The sequence below is a fragment of the Zootoca vivipara genome, chromosome 11 (assembly GCF_963506605.1).
Source record: "Zootoca vivipara chromosome 11, rZooViv1.1, whole genome shotgun sequence".
Lineage (NCBI taxonomy): Eukaryota > Metazoa > Chordata > Lepidosauria > Squamata > Lacertidae > Zootoca > Zootoca vivipara.
The window spans coordinates 51,985,528-52,005,425 of NC_083286.1; the positions used below are offsets into that span (position 1 = coordinate 51,985,528).

The 19,898-nt window shown below is 42.7% G+C and overlaps 1 protein-coding gene across 1 annotated transcript in view; it reads right to left on the reverse strand.

Annotated features, from left to right (window-relative positions):
- The window catches only part of DCC (DCC netrin 1 receptor), a 904,619-nt gene that overhangs the window by 51,519 nt on the left and 833,202 nt on the right, over positions 1-19,898 (reverse strand). Inside the window, exon 22 of the mRNA XM_060280362.1 lies at positions 7,459-7,524. Coding sequence (XP_060136345.1) covers positions 7,459-7,524 — 66 coding nt within the window. The remainder of the gene's footprint in view (positions 1-7,458; positions 7,525-19,898) is intronic.

The window sequence follows — 19,898 nt, forward strand, 5'->3', positions numbered from 1 at the left end:
CTTTCCTGGTAGAACACTTTGCTCCAATTGGGGGAGCAGTGCTGAAGGAAGGCACACTCTAGTTTCTGCCACTGGTCCCCAGGGCTTCACATTCTGCCTCCTGTGCACAGCCTCCCCAGTTCACTTTGTGGGTCCCTTCCAATCAGTCTGACCTGCCCAGGGTCCTCCCCAAGGCCACCTGCTCCACCCTGGATCTATGCCTGAAGCAATTTAGTAGAGTTAAGACTAAGGGTTGTTAAAACCCAATTTCTTACTTATGATGGGGAGGGAGGTGGAGGGAGAAGGAGCTACTGCATCTCCTTCTGCCCCCATCCTCCAACCAAGACCAGCAGGTTTGATCCTGCAGGGTGTTACATAATTTAGAGAAGATTCTCAGCATTGCGATGGGGCACCAACCAGCACTGCAGAGAATTTGATCTTGTGTGGTGCTGCTTCAGGAGGCAGGAAGAAGGAGAGGCCTGGTGATGATGCATCCCTTGTGATGATGCAATTGTCCAGCAGTTCCCACCTTTTGTGGCTTCTCCTCCTTCCTGCTCATGCCTGCCTCTCCTTCCTGCCTGATGCCCCCTTACAGCCCTGGATTGCTCTGGGATGCACAACATGACCCATAGCGATCTGGGGCTGTCTCAACCTGACTCAACCAATGCCTGGATTCCTCCAAAATGGCCCAATATGGCTCAAGGCTCAGGTGATTCCAGTGAACCCTACAGCACCCTAACTCCTGTCATTGACCAGTGAAGGTGCAGGCTTCCTTCTTGCCTCTTTCCTTTGTATCACATCAATTAAATACTTAGCCTACAAGCAGCAATCTTAACTTTTGACCCCTAGACAGTTCTTGGGAAATTTCAGGCACTTCCTAAGTCTTAAATAACAACACAGAAAGGAAGAAGCCATTTCAAGTAAGGAACCCTTCATTTACTTCATACTAGCAGCCATTTAGTTAGCAATTGGTGGTGCTCATCATTTTATTAACTGTATCTCCTTGAAGATGGGAGAACAGGAGAGATGGATTCTTATTTTCCTGCCCAATGGTGTTTATGGTATAATGAACCTTCTCATCTGTTGTCTAATTCGAGTGCTTGTTTTAACACTCAGCTCACAATCTGTCACGAATTATGTTAATATATTGGTACAGCACCCTTGATTCAAAATTATGATCGCTCTCCTCTCAGGAATCATTGGTGCATTTTCCAAGCTCGGTGTGATGAGCTTTCTCTGTTTGTGTCAATGAAACCACAGCAAGGGACTGTGCCACCTAATTTCATTCTTTCCTGCACTTAGGTCCCCAAAGTATTTGCTGCTGTGCTAAGTGTGGAGGGCAGAGCAGAATCGAGCAGAATGGGAACACCTGTCTGAGCTGTGACTGCTTAGTTGTCACCCCGTGAGACCTCTACCTACCCTGGTATTGATACTTATTTTATTCCAAGGAGAATCATTTGGATCATTATTTGGGCTCAGGAGGATATCCAAAGGACTACCATGGCTGAAACTCTACAAGTAGGGTCAACTCAATACTTTTTTTTTTTACTGGGGCAAAGATGGAACACCCCCCCCATTCCTCCATGGAATTTGCTCCTCCAAGATGTAGTGATGGCCACCAACTTAGATGACTTTAAATGAGGGTTAGATAAGTCACTGGAGGATAAGCCTGTCATTGGATACCAGTTCAACCTCCTCTGCTTGAAGCAACATTGTCATTGAAATTCTACTCAGTATTGATCCAAAGTAGATTCCAATGTATAGTTAGAAGAGTAACAACTTAAACACATTGCAGGATTCCAAACTAATAGACCAGAGGCAGTTATATTTCATCCAGCAGAGTTTTACTGCTACTGAAGGCAAATGAGCATAATGGTCACAAATCCAATACATTCAGGATTGGCACTATCCATAAGAAATCCAGTTGTGGCAGACTTAACTTAAACTTACAATAAGTTATAACAAGCCTAACCTTGACACTACATACAGAACACCACACCAGAAGGAAAAGAGATAGAAGGAGAAAGTGTGAAACTCAGGCCCCTTCTGGCCTCTTATTATAGCCAGCACGACCTTGACAGAAAGAGATAACAGAACTAGTTTAAACCAGCTGTACTCAGCTTCTCTGAAGGAATAACCCAAATATCATGAAGGTTTTTTTTTCACACAGAGAAGCTTCCAGAACCCTCTTGAATTAAATAGAATAGGAAAGATCTCTACACATCAGATCAATACTTTCTGTACTAAGAAATGCAAGCTGACTCTGTAACACTAGTTCTTGGCAATCACAAGTTGAAAGAGTGCTGCAGCCACCACATCCAGCTTTTGGAATTCCCATAGGCATCTGGTTGAGCACTGTTAGAAAGGATGCTTGACTTAGATGGGCCTCTGGCCTGATCCAGCATGACTACTTTTATGTTCTTAAGAAACCACACAGACTGGCCACTCAACCTTATTTCCACAGTGGTGAAAGAACAGTGCCCTTTACCACACATGCGGGAAGCAAGCTAGCTTAGAGGAGGCAAGCTAGCAAGGTAGACCACACAGCACGATCTTCCAACAACTCACCTCCATGCCCTGCTCCCCTGCAATTGCCATTAGCAGAGCTGGCCCTGGCTGCGAGAGACAAAACACAGCAATGGGAACATCTAGAGGGGAATAGTCATTACTATCGACATCTAGCCCTCTATAGCTTCCTTAGATTCTAGATATGGGGAGATATCTAGAGGGGCCGTCATGGGAAAATAGACCTGAAAACAAGAGCTGGTGGGTATGTAGAGGTGATTGCTGCCTTGGCCAAGATTTTGGCTCTGCCTTAATTTTGTGACAAGCCAAGTAAAATAGAAAAATAAACTCCTCTGCTTATTATGTGCTGCAACTCAGACACTTCTAAAAAAGACATCCTTGAGTAATTACCTTAATATTATATAATAACATGTTTCTCACTGCTAAAGCATGTCAAGAAAATGTTGTCATTTCCATGGTGGTTTAGTTTAATATTCTTTTGCTTTATTGTACTAAACTACCTACTCCAGAATTCGTTTTAAGGCTTCCACTCCTTTCGAAAGGAGATCACTTGGCTTAGTTCAGCTCATCAGTTAAGACAGGCTGCTGAGGCTCCATGCTGAACTATAACTCCCATCATCCTGGATCACTGGCTATGCTGCATAGGAACCCATGCTTCATGCAGGGTTTTTTTTAAGCGGACGTCTGTTGTAAGCTGCTTTGAGCACAGCTCAATATGGAAAGGCAGCATATAAATAAACTCAACCAACCAACCAACCAACCAACCAATCAGCAGGCTTCCATGCCAATATGGCTCTATCTAAATCAGGCGTGTCCAACCGGCCGATCGCGATCTAGTGGTGGATCGTGGGCTGCCCCTGGTCAATCCTGGTCGATCGCACAATCTCCACTGAGCGACCATAAGAAAATAGCACAGCAACTCTGATCTCCCCCCTGCCACAAAAAAATAGCTCAACAACTCTGGTCTTGCCCCCTAAAAAAAGCTCAACAACTTTGGCTCACCCTTCCCCTAAAAAGCTCAACAACTCTGCTCAATCCAATGGGTAGATCACTGTCAGTTTATTTATAGTGGAAGTCACAGTCTCTAGGAAGTTGCACACCCCTGACTAAATCAAGGCATTCATGTTCATGCTGCCATTGGCCTCCACTAATTCTTCTTCTTCTTCTTCTTCTTCTTCTTCTTCTTCTTCTTCTTCTTCTTCTTCTTCTTCTTCTTCTTCTTCTTCTTCTTCTTCTTCTTCTTCCACTTGTAGCCAAGTAAGATTGTCTTCCATAAACACGGTTTTAACAATGAGTCCAATGAGTCCTTAAGTGACTGTGGAGTGGAGGCCAATTCTGGATCCACACGTCCTTCCACAGTGGGGACATTGGTTCCTGTGCAGAAGTTGATCACGTTGTGGATTTGCCAAGTGTGCCTTCCTCTTAGCTCGTTTCTCCCTTGTATTCTGAGTTTGAGTGTCTTCAAAGTCCATGACACCTTTGGTAAAGGCTTTTCTCCAACTGGAATGCTCGCAGGCCAGTGTTTCCCAGTTGTCAGTGTTTATACTACATTTTTTAAGATTTGCCTTGAGACAGTCTTTAAACCTCTTTTGTTGACCACCAGCGAGTAGGAAGAGAAACCACAAAGTGGCCTCCAGTCCACATGGGAAGCTGCTACACATTAATGGCTCACTCCATTGACCAAATTCCACATCAATGGCTTCATTTCTGACACATGGCAGACATTTCATACAACACTGGTTCTAACCATCTGTTGCGCTTTTCCAATAAATACAGTTTGTTGTGGCTTTAGGGGACATTCATGTGTTTACAACTGTAATGTAAAGCCCCCCCCCACAAATGTAATGCTCGGAAAGCTAGAATATTTTAATATTTAAAACTGATAGGGAATGATTTATTTGATGCTATCTTTCCCAAAATAGCCTTTTTCCAGGAGCTGCTTTCCCACAGATTCAAGCCATGCTGCAGGTATTAATCACCTGAATCCCAAGGGTGCAACATGACTAGGTGGATATAAACCGATTTCTCTTTGCACTGATCCAAGCTTACTTGGCTCTGCACACATGATATAGTGATTCAAATAAGATTGCGGAGCACTTCTGACTTTACACCAGAGATCTCATAGCACAAGGTCTACAAGGCTTCTTATATAGGAGCTTTATCTTGTAACCCACCATTACTTGTGAACAGAGGGTTAGAAGCATCTCCTGTCTTTTTTAAAAAGCAAAAACAAACAAACAACAACACAAAACAAAACAACAACTTGGAAATAATTTTCACATTTCAAATCCTGGGAAGCAAACCCAGAAGTCCTTGGCTTCCTGTGAACATTAATGCACACTGTATGCTTTCCACCACTAATGATGTACATTGCCATCAACAGTCGAGACCCCTGGTTTACCCAGGCTCTGGTAAAGAAAATTCTTAGGTGCAAAACATTGTGAAGACCTAATTAAACAGGTTTTACTGATACCATCTCTGACTTAGCTACCTAAAAGACAAAATAAAAGACATCTATCTATTGATAAGCTACTTTTTTTAAAAAAAGAAGAAGAAGACAGAATCTAGAATTGCTTCTTTGGAAGAAAAAAAAAAGCCCATCTGATTTAATCAGCTATGTGTCTTGTACTAATTTTCTATTTTTGAGGCTGGCTTTATGTAACCTTCAGGTTACATTTATTTTCTTCTTTTAAAGTCATGAATCCCCATTAGGTACGGCATGGTTAAGGAAAGAAGCTGGTAGCATGCCTTAACTGAAGTTGATAATGATCAGAAGTTATAAATCTTTTGTAAACCATAGGGGTTTTTCTTCCACAACTTGCAATATCAGGTCAGGCTTAATTAAAATTACACGTCCCATCAGGAGCCTTTACATGCAAAGCAGAAACAAACCTCACTGCATGCATTTTGTGTTCTTTTCTAATTATCTGAAAACCATTTTTATTGTGTGAGAGCAATTTTAGTCGCCATTTCAGACACCATCCACCAGGAAGCTCTTCTTACTGAAAGGCAAAGATGACTTGTACAACAGTACAGTACACCCCATTCAATGCAATGGGGTGACATCCAACAAGGGGGTGCAATGGCGGCTCTGGAACTGATGTACTTGTTTCCCCTTCATCCCTGGCTGTCGCAAGAGCGGATGTGGTGCTTTTTCAGCCATGAACTCACTCCTCTTCCTAGGGTGCTATCCTGTGGTTTCTGAAAGGTCACAGGGTATGGCAGAGCCTCTCCTACAAGGTGTGACCGGAAAGTTCGTTGAATGGTCACATGAATCGGACAGCGAGAAATATTTGAACATACATACCTTACAGGCCTTCAAAGTAGCCCCCCCTCTAATACAATGCACCGTTGACAACGTTCGTAGAACTGTTGGAAACATCTGGAAAAGTCCTCTTTTCGTACTGCTTTCAGTTCCCTCGTCACAGCAGCTTGGATGTGTGAAATGCTGGACAATCTGTGCCCTTTCAGTGCAGATTTCAGTTTTGGAAAAAGAAAGAAATCCGGTTGGGCCAGATTGAGAGAATATGGAGGGTTGTTGTTGTTGTTGTCTAGTCGTTTAGTCGTGTCCGACTCTTCGTGACCCCATGGACCAGAGCACACCAGGCACTCCTGTCTTCCACTGCCTCCCGCAGTTTGGTCAGACTCATGTTGGAGGGTAGAACAACTCATAACCTCAGTAACAATTTCATGCGGAATATGCAATTCTTCCGCCATCATTTGGATGGCCAAACACAAATCCCACATCAATAACTTATGAACTCTGTCAACATTTGCCACCATTCTGCCCGTCGACAGTCTGCCAGAACGAGGGTCATCTTCGATGGTTTGCCGCCGTTCATGGAAATGCTTCAATCACTCATACACTGTCTTTTGAGTTACAGCTTCATCTCTGTACACTATTGTGAGCATTTCGTGGGTTTCTGAAGCTGATTCTATGTTCGAATAGTTCTCGCTGTTTGATTTCTATGACCATTCACCGAACTTTCTGGTCACACCTTGTCTTTTGTTAGTGATCTGAGTAACAGGTTTGTTTGGGGTGTGTCAGAATGGAGGCACAGATTCCAACACATGGAGTGTCCCATGCACTTTCATGGCTGGCATTGTACCAAAGGAGACCAAGGATTTGCGCTTACCAATTTAAAGGGATACTAATATAGATTTGTGTGGGTGGGTGGTGTTGACACAAAATAGGGCCTGCTTCTTAACACAGTGCAATTTCCTGGCTCTGCAGTTTATATCTGCTAAATCTACAGTGCATATAATGTCTTCTCTGTTGTGGCTAGGAGAAGCCAAGGAATAATGATTTCCCCCCCAATTATCTATTCCATTCCCCTCTTTAATCTCCTGCACTTTCTTTTCTCACAGAGACTCTTTTGCTCCAGTGATTCTGGCAGCACCCTCACATGGGAAAGGACTGTAAATTTATTGCAGGCTTCCACCCTGCTTAATACCTTATCACTGTCACCTTTTTTCAGAGCTAGTGTGTTGGGTCACAACTCTTGGAAAGCTTCTCCTGACCTGCGTGCTCACCTAGCTCAAAAGCATGATGCTGGGGGAAAAAGATGTATCTAAACTGATCTGCTGAGCCGTTGTAAAGGTAAACAAATTATTTCCTTGGGGAGCTGCAGCTGCGGTGATAGTGAAAAATCGCAATGTGATTCCACGCTTACGTGGGACATTACAGCAGCATAGTGGTGGACACTAGAGCTTAAACACTAATCAACAACACTATCATAGGATGAAATCCATTTCTAAGACCAAGTTGCCTGTTTACGACAGCTGCAGTTGGCTGTGCCATAGTAAAATGCATTATCCCATCTGATGAAAGCAGAAAGATTTGATGAAAGTGGAGACAAGGTGGGGGAAACGGATAACAAAGACATTCTGGAGTTTAATTGCATTGAACAAAGAAGGCCAATTCGGAGGAAAATGGTTTTAGTCCATATTTACCATTAAGGCTGCTTCGGTCGATCAGATTGGTGTCAACCGGCCAGTAGGCCCCATCGCCATGACGACCTGCAAAAAGGAAAATGAGCATCAGTGCAGAATGGCTGATATACCCGAGTCAAGACAGGCTCAGTTCTTCAAACAGTGTCGATCTGACGTTTAAGCTATTAGATATTGTAAGAGGAGGTGACTGCACAGCTGCCTGAGAAAAATCTGCCATAAAAGCAGCCTTTTCTAAACCAAAATCTCTGAGCCCTTTGACGCTCCCCCACCACATGCTGCTTGTCATTACTCTGCTATTCAGAATTGCTAGTTAAAAGTGACAAAAGAAGGTGAGGGTTTTGGCATGAGCCAGAATATTCTCTCTCAGAAGATGACAAACCCGACAGCAGAGCTATTCAAGCATCTTAAGGCAAGTTTAGTGCTAGATGTGCTCACTTCTCAGAGGTCCATTTCCCCCCTCAAAGCTCCAGCTTTGACATTTCATTTCTGCGCATGGAAACTGTATTATTCTGCCAGGTGACACCATGTCTCTTTTAAGGCAGTGATGGCCAAACTTGGCCCTCCAGCGGCTTTTGGACTACAACTCCCATCATCCCTAGCTAACAGGACCAGTGGTCAGGGATGATGGGAATTGTAGTCCCAAAACAGCTGGAGGGCCGAGTTTGGCCATCATTGCTTTAAGGCATCCACATATGGGGTAATCAGTGGGGAGACCAATGACAGACTTTAACAATGCTAACTAGGGCTGATGGAAGGGCATCACGGACTAGACCTAATGCTTTCTTGGCATATATGTCTCCTGTTGACTGATTGACTTCCATGCAAGGTCAAATCACTCAAAAGGAATATGCAACCAAAAGCTGAGGTGTTTTTAAAAATAAAACAATAACAACCCTGCTCTTTTATTGATCGATTCTGTTTTCACTTTGTGTTGCCTGGTTCCTAACTGTTAGTATAATATTTAATAATATGTCACAGAATGAAAAAAATATATATTGACAGATGGCATAGAAATCTTGTAAATAAGTAAAATAAATAGCCTCCTTTCACGCTCTGTTATACTAAGCAGCATACCAACTTCTGGACGTCGTATTCCAGAACGTAGTAATGGATGTGAGTAGACTTTGTCAAATAAAAAGGGAAAGTGGTTATTTTACCATATGAAGTATTTTTGAAAAAGTGAAGTTTATTTTTAGAAGTATATATTAGCTGTTTGAAGGACAACACATATAATAAGCTAACCTCTAAGGGCACATGGCTATTACACATATAAAGTTGTACGAAATTATAGCAGTTTCTTACAATAGCAGAATTTGCAAACTGTTCACAAATTGCCTCACTGCCTCCCGGTACTAATGTTGAGCGACACTGTGCTAATTATGCAAGTCACATTTTTCCATGACTTGACAGAAAAGAATGACTCAGCAAATGTGGCACTGCACTGCACTGCCATTCCTTCGCAAAGACTCACAAAAAGGCCCTCTAGCTATCTTTGTTCTATATCAGTCCTAGGATAAATTCTCAGAAGAGTCAAAAGCACTCCAGATAATTTCTAACTGTGCCAGTTCTAGCCCACATTGATTAAACCGGGCAGTTTACTCATAAACTTTAGCTTCAGTTCTAAAAAAGATTATTATGGATGTATATGTGTATATAGGGGACACGGGTGGCGCTGTGGTCTATACCACTGAGCCTTGGGATTGCCGATCGGAAGGTCAGCGGTTTGAATCCCCGCGACAGGGTGAGCTCCTGTTGCTCGGTCCCAGCTCCTGCCAACCTAGCAGTTCGAAAGCACATCAAAGTGCAAATAGATAAATAGGTACCGCTCCGGTGGGAAGGTAAACGGCATTTCCGTTTCGCCAGAAGTGGCTTAGTCCTGCTGGCCACATGACCTGGAAAACCTGTCTGCAGACAAATGCCGGCTCCCTCGGCCAGTAAAGTGAGATGAGCGCAACAACCCCAGAGTTGTCCGTGACTGGACTTAACTGTCAGGGGTCCTTTACCTTTACCTTTTTATGTGTATATATGTTGTACCTTATGTTGTATAAAAGTCATGGAGCAGTCACGATTTCTGCATTAGGTAAAATGTCTACAGTTTGGGATAGAAGGGAGATCTGCGTTTAGAGGAGGAGGAGGAGGACCACTTCCAGAAATGCTCCCATGCCCGGAGCTTCTCCTACAATTTTGGCATTACACACTTGTCCCCAAAAACCGGGCAGAGAGATCAAAGCAGAGAGTTGGGAACTACAAGATATGTTATTCTGATTACCCGCATGCAGCAAGTTCAGGGTCTTAAATTACAACGAAAACTTTATAGACTCGTAAAAATTACAGGGTTTATAGTCTCATAAAAATAACTGGGCTGCCCCACAGGCTCCGAGTGGTCAGGCATACAACTGATGGATTTGCCCATGTTACCTTGGAGGTGCACACCGTGAAACGAGTTTAGGAGAGGCTTCACAGCAGCCTGCAGGGAGACCTGACATATGCTTTGAGAATGATGGTGGTTAACCTGAGAAGTTGTTTCATTGTGCAGGAGAGGCGCCTGGAGCTTAGGTACACCTGAAATTATTCCTCTTTGCTGATTTGCCTATCAACGGTGTGAAGTGCTCTGGTTTGAAAGGCCCAATTAGGAATGTAAGGTCATTATCATCACGGGCGTTTTCAGCACAATCAACTTCTCAATCAAGATAATTGCAGAGCCATTGGCATTTGATCCTCGGAAGCAGAGTAGAGTTGCACAACGGCTCAGTCGTAATCATTAGAAATGGAGAGCAAATTAGTCATTTTGCACCCACGAGCAGGATATGCGGTGTTTGTTTGTGCATGTGGTCAGAAATTATAGACCAGCTGGAACTTGCAGCCCTTGGAAAATAGTCACATATTTACTGTAAAAAAATTAAAAGGACTGCTGGAACATGTGGAAGCAGTATACAGCAGCGATGTTGATGTTATTAGAATGAATCCCATCCCATTTGAGCAGAATTCCACCCTTGCCCAACCATACCTTTTTGCTGTTTTCCTAGGGGCGGTGAGAGAGACACATGACCTTTAGCTGTGGTTAGTTTTAAGCTCTAATTATGCTGGAAAATAATGTAATGAGTGCGGATATATATGAGTTGGTGATTTCATTCCAATCTACCGAAACCTCCTATAATTATCAAATAAGACCCACTCCAGCTTTAGAATATATTCTAAAGTGTTTTCAAAATAGACCTTCTCCTTAGGGAAGCAAAAGACTCTAGTTTTATGCATGAAAGCAAAAGGTCTGAGCTTTTGATTTGTGGCAATTAGGCTGATAGCAGAGCTATAAATCAAATAGCCCTTAACAAGTCTAGTGCATGGCATTTCAACAAAACTAATCCAACCAATATCTCATATTGGATTTATGGTGATGCAATTTTATTACTCAGCTTAGACTTTGCTTAGACATGCAAAGAGAGCCTGAAGATCACCAGAGGGAGTATAATCCTGCTCATCCTAGACCACTCAGAAGTGTTTGATAATCAATCCTTCTTGACCACCTGAAATGGATGGGAATGGAGAGCACTGATTGACAGTGGTTCTGTTCCTACTTGAGGGGTCAGTATTAAGAGGGGTGTGTATGTGTGTTTGATTATCATCTTCCAAAGCAACTACTCTTTTCCGAACTTAAAAATGGAAAGCGTAATGCTGGTGGTCAACAAAAGAGGTTTAAAGACTGTCTCAAGGCAAATCTTTTAAAATGTAGTATAAACACTAACAATTGGGAAACACTTGCCTGTGAGCGCTCCAATTGGAGAACAGCCTTTACCAAAGGTGTCATGGGCTTTGAAGACACTCAATCTCAGGACGGAAGGGAGAAACGTGCTAAGAGGAAGGCACGCTTAGCAAATCCACACCGTGATTAACTCCCACCTGGAAACCAATGTCCCCACTGTGGAAGGATGTGTGGATCCAGAATTGGCCTCCACAGTGACTTACGGACCCATTGTTAAAACTGTGTTTATGGAAGACAATCTTACTCGAATACAAGTGATAGAAGAAGAAGAAGAAGAAGAAGAAGAAGAAGAAGAAGAAGAAGAAGAAGAGGAGGAAGAAGAAGAAGAATGCAAATGGGGAGAGCACTTCCATTCAAAATAATAATAATAAAAATAAAATCATTGTACACAGAAAACTAGCAGGCCAGCTAGGCTAAGATGTGATGCGGTCAGGTAATTTTTGACTCTGGACTTAATGGGCTTACAGAGGACCAACTCTTTAGATGGCAACAGGCATTACTTATTTCAAAATTCCAAGTATGTTGTTAGTTGGCCAATAAATTATTCCAGCCCTGCTGTGTTTGGGGCTCTCCTGCTCTTTCTCCTGACTGGGTCCATGGTCCAAAGTTCTACCCCAACAGCACAGCTGCTCTTTTTGAACTCAGGATGCAAGGGAGGAGTGTGCATGCTTGGCAAATCCACACTGTGATCAGCTCCCGCCCGGAAACTATGTCCCCACTGTGGAAGTACATGTGGATCCAGAATTGGCCTCCACAGTCACTTACAGACTCATTGTTAAAACCGTGTTTATGGAAGACAATCTTACTCGGCTACGAGTGATCGCCGAAGAATAAATCATTGCTCTCTCCAACTGGAGAAAACACACCTGGGTTCCATCTTGTCCCTGTGGTTTTCAATAACTATAAGCAGCCTCCGAGTTTTGCTGTGGAAAGGTAGCACTTCAGATTCAGAAGCAAATTCAGAAAGACTTCTGTGTTTGCCTTATGTGACTGAGAATAGAACCTCATGCACTTTAGATTACTATTTAAGTTGAAGAGATGGTGCCTTTTTTGCATTTTTCCTCTTCCTTGCTTTTAATTGTTGTGACATTTTATTTTTTAGAGTGCAAGTCTGTGATAAAAACTATCTTGTTTTTATTGATTCTGTGCCAGGTACTGCAGGAGCCCATTCAGTTGAAAAGTGGGGAACAGATGTTCTAAATATATACATTACTTTAAATTAAAACTGAAAACCAGGAGAATCATAGGGCTGCAAGGAACCTCAAGGGTCATCGAGTCAAAACCCTGCAATGCAGGAACCTTTTGCCCAAAGTTGGGCTTGAACCCATGACCTTGAGATAAAGTGTCTCATGCTCTGCCAATTGAGCTACTCCTAGAGTTCCTCACCAATCTTGCTCTGCTAGAATATCTTAAAACGACAAATAGATGAAGACAGAAAACAATTCCAAGGTGGCATTCCTCCAAGGTTAGGATTAGACACATGAATAGCACTGAAAAATTATTCCAACAGCACCAACGCCTTGGCATTTTTACTCAGTAGTAAGTCCCACTATGGCCAATGAGGCTTACTCGCAGATAAATGTACACTGGATGGCAGCCTAAAGCTATATTAATCTTCTGATCTCCCGAATCTTCTGGCACTTACTGCAAGTCCCCCCCCCCAAAAAAAAGACCACAATTGGACCACTGACATCCAATTATATCTTATTATCTCCACATCCTGCTGAGTATTCTCCCTGCAGGAAAAATGTTTCATAAAAATCAGAGGTGAAGCGGGAAGGGGGGAACTCTTTTGAGAGAATAGGCAAATATGTATCGCTTAAAAATCATCTCTCCCTCTCACTTTCTCAGTCTCTCTCACTCTTAAAAAAGGCTTTGAAATCCATCTGAATCTCTCCTCACTGCACGGCAGCTGTGATCCAGGGAAAGGTAAAAAAAAAAAAAAATGAGGCATCTTTCTGCTATTACAGCATTGAAAGAGGTGTCTGTCTGCATGCTGACATTAAGCAATAGATGTAACTTTCAGTGGACTCCTTACCAGCTGGGAGAAAGCACCGCAACAAGCAAAACCAGACAATTTCTGGTGTTCGGCCAAACAGTGTTGAGCAGAGGCAGTTTATGCTTCAAATAGCCAAGCAGCAACATAACTGCTGTAATCCAAACACCACACAGGTTGAATTACATTTTTGTTTGGAAAAAGAGAGCGAGCAAAAATTGGAATACCCAGGCAATGCTTCAGCTGCCTTACAAATGCTATTTCCTTGAAAACTCAAGCAATTAGCACTCTGTTTATTCATGAGATTAAAAGCAGCGAGGTGTAAAATGGCAGGTGTCCTTTCAAAAGCAACACATTAATTCCTCGGCCCAGAGAAGGCTCTGCATTTTGAACTCAACAGGATGGGTTTCAAGTTTCTGCTGTTTGTCTTCCACGGAACAGAGGAGGCAACTATTTCTGAAGTTTGAAGCATATGGTTCTGGTTTTCAGCCTGGAAGGCCTGTCCAATGGTGCTCCCAGTCAATTAGAGGATTATAAGTCTCATCCAACAGCATAGCTGCCAAGTTTTCCCTTTTCTCGCGAGGAAGCCTATTCAGCATAATGGAAAATCCCTTTAAAAAAGGGATAACTTGGCAGCTATGTCCAGCAGGCACCTTCTAACTCTACATTTCTACCGTTCTGTGATTCTAATACACACCGCAGGCCGCTGAAAGACAAAACTGGGGGTTTCTGAGGAATCCCCCTACCCTTCTCCCATTTGCTTTAATTCCCCCCCCCTTTTCTGTGGCTTTTCACACCCATTTTGTACTTTCCAGCACCATCCTGCAGAGCACAGTCCCACAATAGAGGAAAAAGTCATATTTTTTCCTAGACCAGGGATGTCCAACAGGTCGGCTGCGATCTACAGGTCGATTCCCGTGTAATAGGCTCATTTTACTCCACGGGGGAACTTTGGTTTGCCCTGCCCCCCCCCCCCCCAAAAAAAGTTTAACAACTTTGCAGGGAAACGTTTTTAAAAGTTTTCTAATATACCTCCAGTAATAGCCAAATTATAACAATAACAATTTGGAAGGCATGGTTGGTTTCTTAGGCAACTGAGTGACTTCTTCCTGAATCCTGGCACTTCACAGTGCTGAAAGGGACAAAACGGCCACGGCCACCATCACTATGCTGGCAAAGGATCAGAAAGGAAATGAATATCAGAGTGGTTTTCTTGGAGGAGGGAACATGCCGGACAGTGCAAGGGGCAAACATTATGGCTCCCCAAACTGAGCCAAAGTAGGGCCTGCAAGTTTGCAGTTCTTGAACAAGACTGTAAAGTTAAACATCATGGGTTGTGAGTTTTTCCTCTGAGTAGGCCTATTGAAATTAATGGACCTAACTTGGATTTCTCTGTTATTTTCATAATTGTTTTCATATCCATTATTTTCAGTGAGTAGGGCTAGCAATGGACACAACTCTTAGGTCAGCGATCAACAAAGTTTCACTCAGCGTAAACACACTGAAATGAATAAGCAGAACTTCAGCCGGTTTACTCTGAATAAAACTTAGTTGGAAACCACCCTTTGCTTCAGCTCAGGTGTACAACGGATTATTTCCCACCCACCGCCCCCCGGTCCCCTTCAAACCAAGAGTCCCATCTAACATACGTTTGGGCTTCTCTACAAACAATTCTCAGTTCTAATTTCCCAGGTTTTCCTATTGTACAGTGGTTGTTGCTTAACTTTCTCCTCATCCTGCGCACAATTTTCTTTTTGCTTAAGGGAATTAATTCCTCATTATATAATCACTCTGAAACCAGTGCAAAGAAATGCAGAAATGCGCTTTGGTATAATTATATAACCACCAAAGTAATTTCGTTATGAAAACAGCTGGCTTTGTATATATACACACTTTGTATATATAGGCAACCCAAACTCTGCAGAGACCTTGTGCTGGCTGTCGGAGAAAAACAACCATTTCATAAAGTATGCAGCAGCTAATAGCACGTAGAGCCACCTTGTAGCTTTCAGGAGAAGCAAATGAAGGGCTTTTGTTACTTGACCTAATTAAATTAGGTGCTGACATAAAATCAAATCAAATCAAGGACTGCATTTACTCAACACCTTTAGCCTGACACGGAAAACTTGATTTAATAAACGGTGAATGGAAATCTACCTTGAAATGATTTAAGGGCCCTCTTTTGGCCTTGTCCAGCTGGTTTCAAAAATAGTCCTGGCTTCAAGTGTAGGAGTTCCATAAATTTATTTCTCTAGAACTTAGCTTCCTCCTATTTAGCACTTAACAGCAAAATGTGGGCTGTGCCAGAGCAGGAAGCAAAAATGCAGTTAGGCTTGAGTGAGAAATGGGAAAAGAGGAACAAAGGTCAGAGGCACTCTGTGCATGCTTGTGTTCTATGGAGGCGTGAACATGGGAATGTGAAGGAAGCATCTAGGGACCTGCTGGAACATTCGAGTCATAGGAAGCACATGTGGGGACATTTGAGCTGTATACAATCAATGGCTATCACTAAGGAGAAAGAGGAAGAAGTAGAGTGGTCTGCTCAGAGTGTGGGTGTGTCAATCGTTTTGAACCTGGACCACCAACCCACTATGGACTACAAGATGGTACTATGGGATCCTGGGCCGATCCCTCCTTGGTCAGAGAATTCCATTTGAAATGAAAATGGGGGTGGAAATTCCTACAGTTCGTATGTTTGTTCATGGTCAGGGATGGAAATCACGCGAGCAAATATGAGTAGCGTCTGTTATCCTTTTTAAGTCTGCATATATTTTTTTTAAAAAAACTTTTCATTCCACTGAAATGCAATTGAGATGAATCATGAAATTAATTACGTACGCTGCAGCAATAGCAGATAGCAAGATGAACAATGTAGGTATTAGCAGAAGCCAAACTATAAGGGGAGCAGAAACAAGACTGATTGCAACAAACCTAGGATGGACAGAAATCTCTGTTGCTTTGCACCCCAACTGCAGGTCCCTGCTTCAACCTCCAATCTTAACTATCTTGGGACTGTAAGGAATGGCTGCTCTTCTTCGTCTTCTTCGTCTTCTTCGTCTTCTTCGTCTTCTTTGTCTTCGTCATTTGCATATGCCATTCAAATAAAGATCTTGCTAAACTATAACGTTGCTTGTTCTGATTGCACCGAAAGCTCAATGGACCAGCTAAAAGGGGATACGGAAGTTTTGTAAGAGCTTCCAGATCAAACTTCCAGCACCTAGTTAATTATCTCCTAAAATTAAATTTCTACATAAGTTATCTGCACTGCTCCATGCTGTTATGTGCTTCCTTGCTTCCCAGAGTAGCAATGAGTTCCAAGGGTACCTGTCTTCTTTTGGAAGACGAGTACACTGGAGGTTTATGGCATTTTGTAATATCTGGTTTTATTTACAAAAAAGCTGAGCATAGGTGGTCTGCTACAACGCACTACGTTTGCTGCCCTAGATTAGAGTAGTAGGATTTGGGGAGAAATTTACTTCAGTTTTCATTTTAAACCTACCTTACTTCACACTTGTCAAAAGCAACATGTAGACTGAAGCAAAACTATCCTCTGAAATTTGCACTTGCAAATTTGGCAACACATTTCGCCACCAAAAAAAGTTTGCAGAAATATTAGGGAAAATTACATATAAAATATAGTACATTAGGGGAAATCGCTGGCATTAACATTCATTTAAAGAAAAATGTGCGCTAAAGTGCCTGCAGTTTTTGTAAGGACTTTTTAAAATAAAATAAAAACCCAGGGGTCATGTGAGTTCTAAATTGAACCATAGTCCATCATCTGACTGCTGCATTTTGAAATCAGTCCTAGATATCATTTTGAGAACCCGACTGTTGTTTTTCACAATGCTTTATAAAGAGTCCTCTGCATCAACATTTCTGTGCATGCATATATTATTTTAATGCATGCTTATAAAAAAGGAAAGCTGATGGAAGCTACCCATAAAGTTTTGCTGAATCCCTGCAGCAGAAAAAAGGAAGGTGTGATCATTTACCTTATTAGGTTACCTTATGTTTCCTTGACTCCCAGAGCTTTCCCCAGAGAATCAGTCAAAATGAGGCAACACGTTTTCCGGACAACAAATGGCACTGCTGTGAGCATATGAGGCCTGGTTACAGCCTCCAACTTCTTGAAGAGGAAGGCGTATTGCAGCATGTAAACACATTTTCTGCCAACCCCATTGGTAACCTTTGCCACTTCCCATTTAATTTCTTTGGTTCCCACAGCACAAGGAGAATGAACAAATGGAAGGGAGTGTGGGCGGGAGGAGAGGAGATTTGTTTTATTATTATTATTACATACCGGGGACTGATGTTCTTGTTGACCAAAGTGAGGTTACTGCCACATACACAATCTAATTTTAATCCAGCATGCTTATTTATTTCTCCACATGAAATAAAGTAGTATGAGCTTTCTCAGACTGGGCCGAGTCCCAAAGGGACTTGGTTCTTTTCTATCCTGATTCAAATGCATTCAAAGGAAAAAAAGATGTTCCCAAATTCACAGGTGAGCCTCTGGGGTCATAACAGGGCAATCTGTTGCAGCCCACTTTTAATCCCTGGACAATAAATGGGGAAACTGGGGGACCAGTGGGGCATGCTGGGGGAAAAAACCTTTATACATTGATGTGAGTTTTAAGGCTAGACTGGTATGCTCTGAAAGGACAGGAATTTACGGGGCACGGGGGGGGGGGGGGATTGGCAAACAAACGATTGATCTGGGATTGATCTGGTCACACTTGTCAGCAGGTAAATTTAACCACTTCCCCTTAGGGAATGGGATTTGCTGCAGACAGGGTTCACCTACTAAGGCAGTACTTTGTATTTCCAAAAATCACCCCAATTCTGGCGAACCAGGAGTCAGCAAACAAGCACCACGCCTGACCTATAGCAATAATCTTGAAGCTTGATTCTGAAGTTTTCACTGATCAAACCTCCCCGCTGCTAAAAGGAATCACGTGCCACCTTCTTTGCAAGGACACTAAACCAGAAAGCTCAGTTCTAAGCATAATTTGTTGCTTGGCTAACCTTGTTACTGCGATCCTACTCAGTGTAACTGAACACCAGGACGGTAAAAGCATCCTTGACCACTTGCCATGCTGGCTGGGACTAATGGAATCTACACTGGTTGGTTAAAGCGCTAAAATGCATTATTAAAATGTGACACCAGAGGGCGCTGCAGAGCATTGATCTGTTGCCAATGGGAAATTTCACTGAGAGCTATATAACTTTTTTATAGCTTTCAATAGCATTTTTACAGATCTGTGTAGATCCAGCCCGACTATATCTGGAGGCTACATGCTCTCCACCCAGACGCAGAAAAGTGGTACCCTCTTTCCCTCTCCTTTTTTCTATTATTTTTGTGTGTGTGTGTGTGATGTTCTATACTCCATCCATCCTTTTCTGCTGGTGGAGGCTGGGAAAATGAGAGCCGGTTGGACTCTGAAGCATGGCCATCAGTTAATAGCAGTTACCAGTGCATAGCCTGCCTTGCTGCCTGAAGGAACTGCTCTGGCTCCTGTTATTGCTTGAGCTTTTCAATCCAGTGAGCATTTTTAATGTAATCTTTTTATAGAATTCTACAGGCTATGCCCGTTAAGTAGAACAAGCCCCCAACAACAACAACAGAAGCAACGGGCTTGGCATCATGATGATGGGATTTAGGGTGTGTGTGTGTGCGCGTGCGTTTTACACACACACACACACACACACACACACACACACAGAGAGAGAGAGAGAGACTTACTTTAATGATTTATAAACAACAATGCACAACCAAGGATGTAAGGGGAATATTCAATGGAGGGTCTCCCCTCCCCTTTGTCTTTGCTTGGTTTGTCAGAGAAAGAATGTAGCAGACAGAAAGCACACGGTGTGCGCATAGCTCAGATCTTTCCCCACAACAATTCCACTCCTACATTAATGTGGGGGAGGAAATGCAAGGAAACTCTGAACGAGAAATGGAAGAGCCATGGTCAAGTTGCAAGCAAGCTATAGGCAAGGAAAATCTCAGTTTTAAGTGAGGGTATAGTCAGGTGAAGGGAAAAGCAGGCTTTGCTATTCAGCCGGTCCCCAGCCTCGAAATGTTGGAAGGCCTTTCACAACTATAGAGCCCTTTTGCTCCCCTCCAGAAAATGAAAAGAGCCATTCATTCTGTTCATTTGTAAGAGGCAGGAAACAATGGTTGTGAAATGACACTCACGGCACTACTGGGCTGCTGCAATTTTCAGTCACGTGCCAGGAAATTCAGGTTGAGCAGTTGAAGTGGATTTGAAACTCTCGAAGAACAAGCCTGCTTCCTCCGAAACCAGACTTGTTTGCAACAGGGAATGCAATAAGAAAAGGAACTGAAAAGTGTAGGTTGACAATTGATCAATGCAGCATCATATAACTTCTCTGCCCTACAAACAGAATCTAAACTCTCTGCAAATTTTGCCCAAACAGGTCAGGATGAATGCGCAGTAAGCAGCCTTTGCCTCTGGTACTACATTATTTGTAAGGAGACATATGGGAAGAAAAAGCCTTAGGTTAGACACATTAGTGGAGGAAAAGCAGTCCAAAGCTCCTATGAGTTGATAGCAATGGACAAGTTCCTTCTACTACTCTTCTCAATGCACGGCGATTGGAAATTTAAAAAATGGAGAGTTCTAGCAAGAAATGCTTTGTTTGGAAGCTAGGCACAAC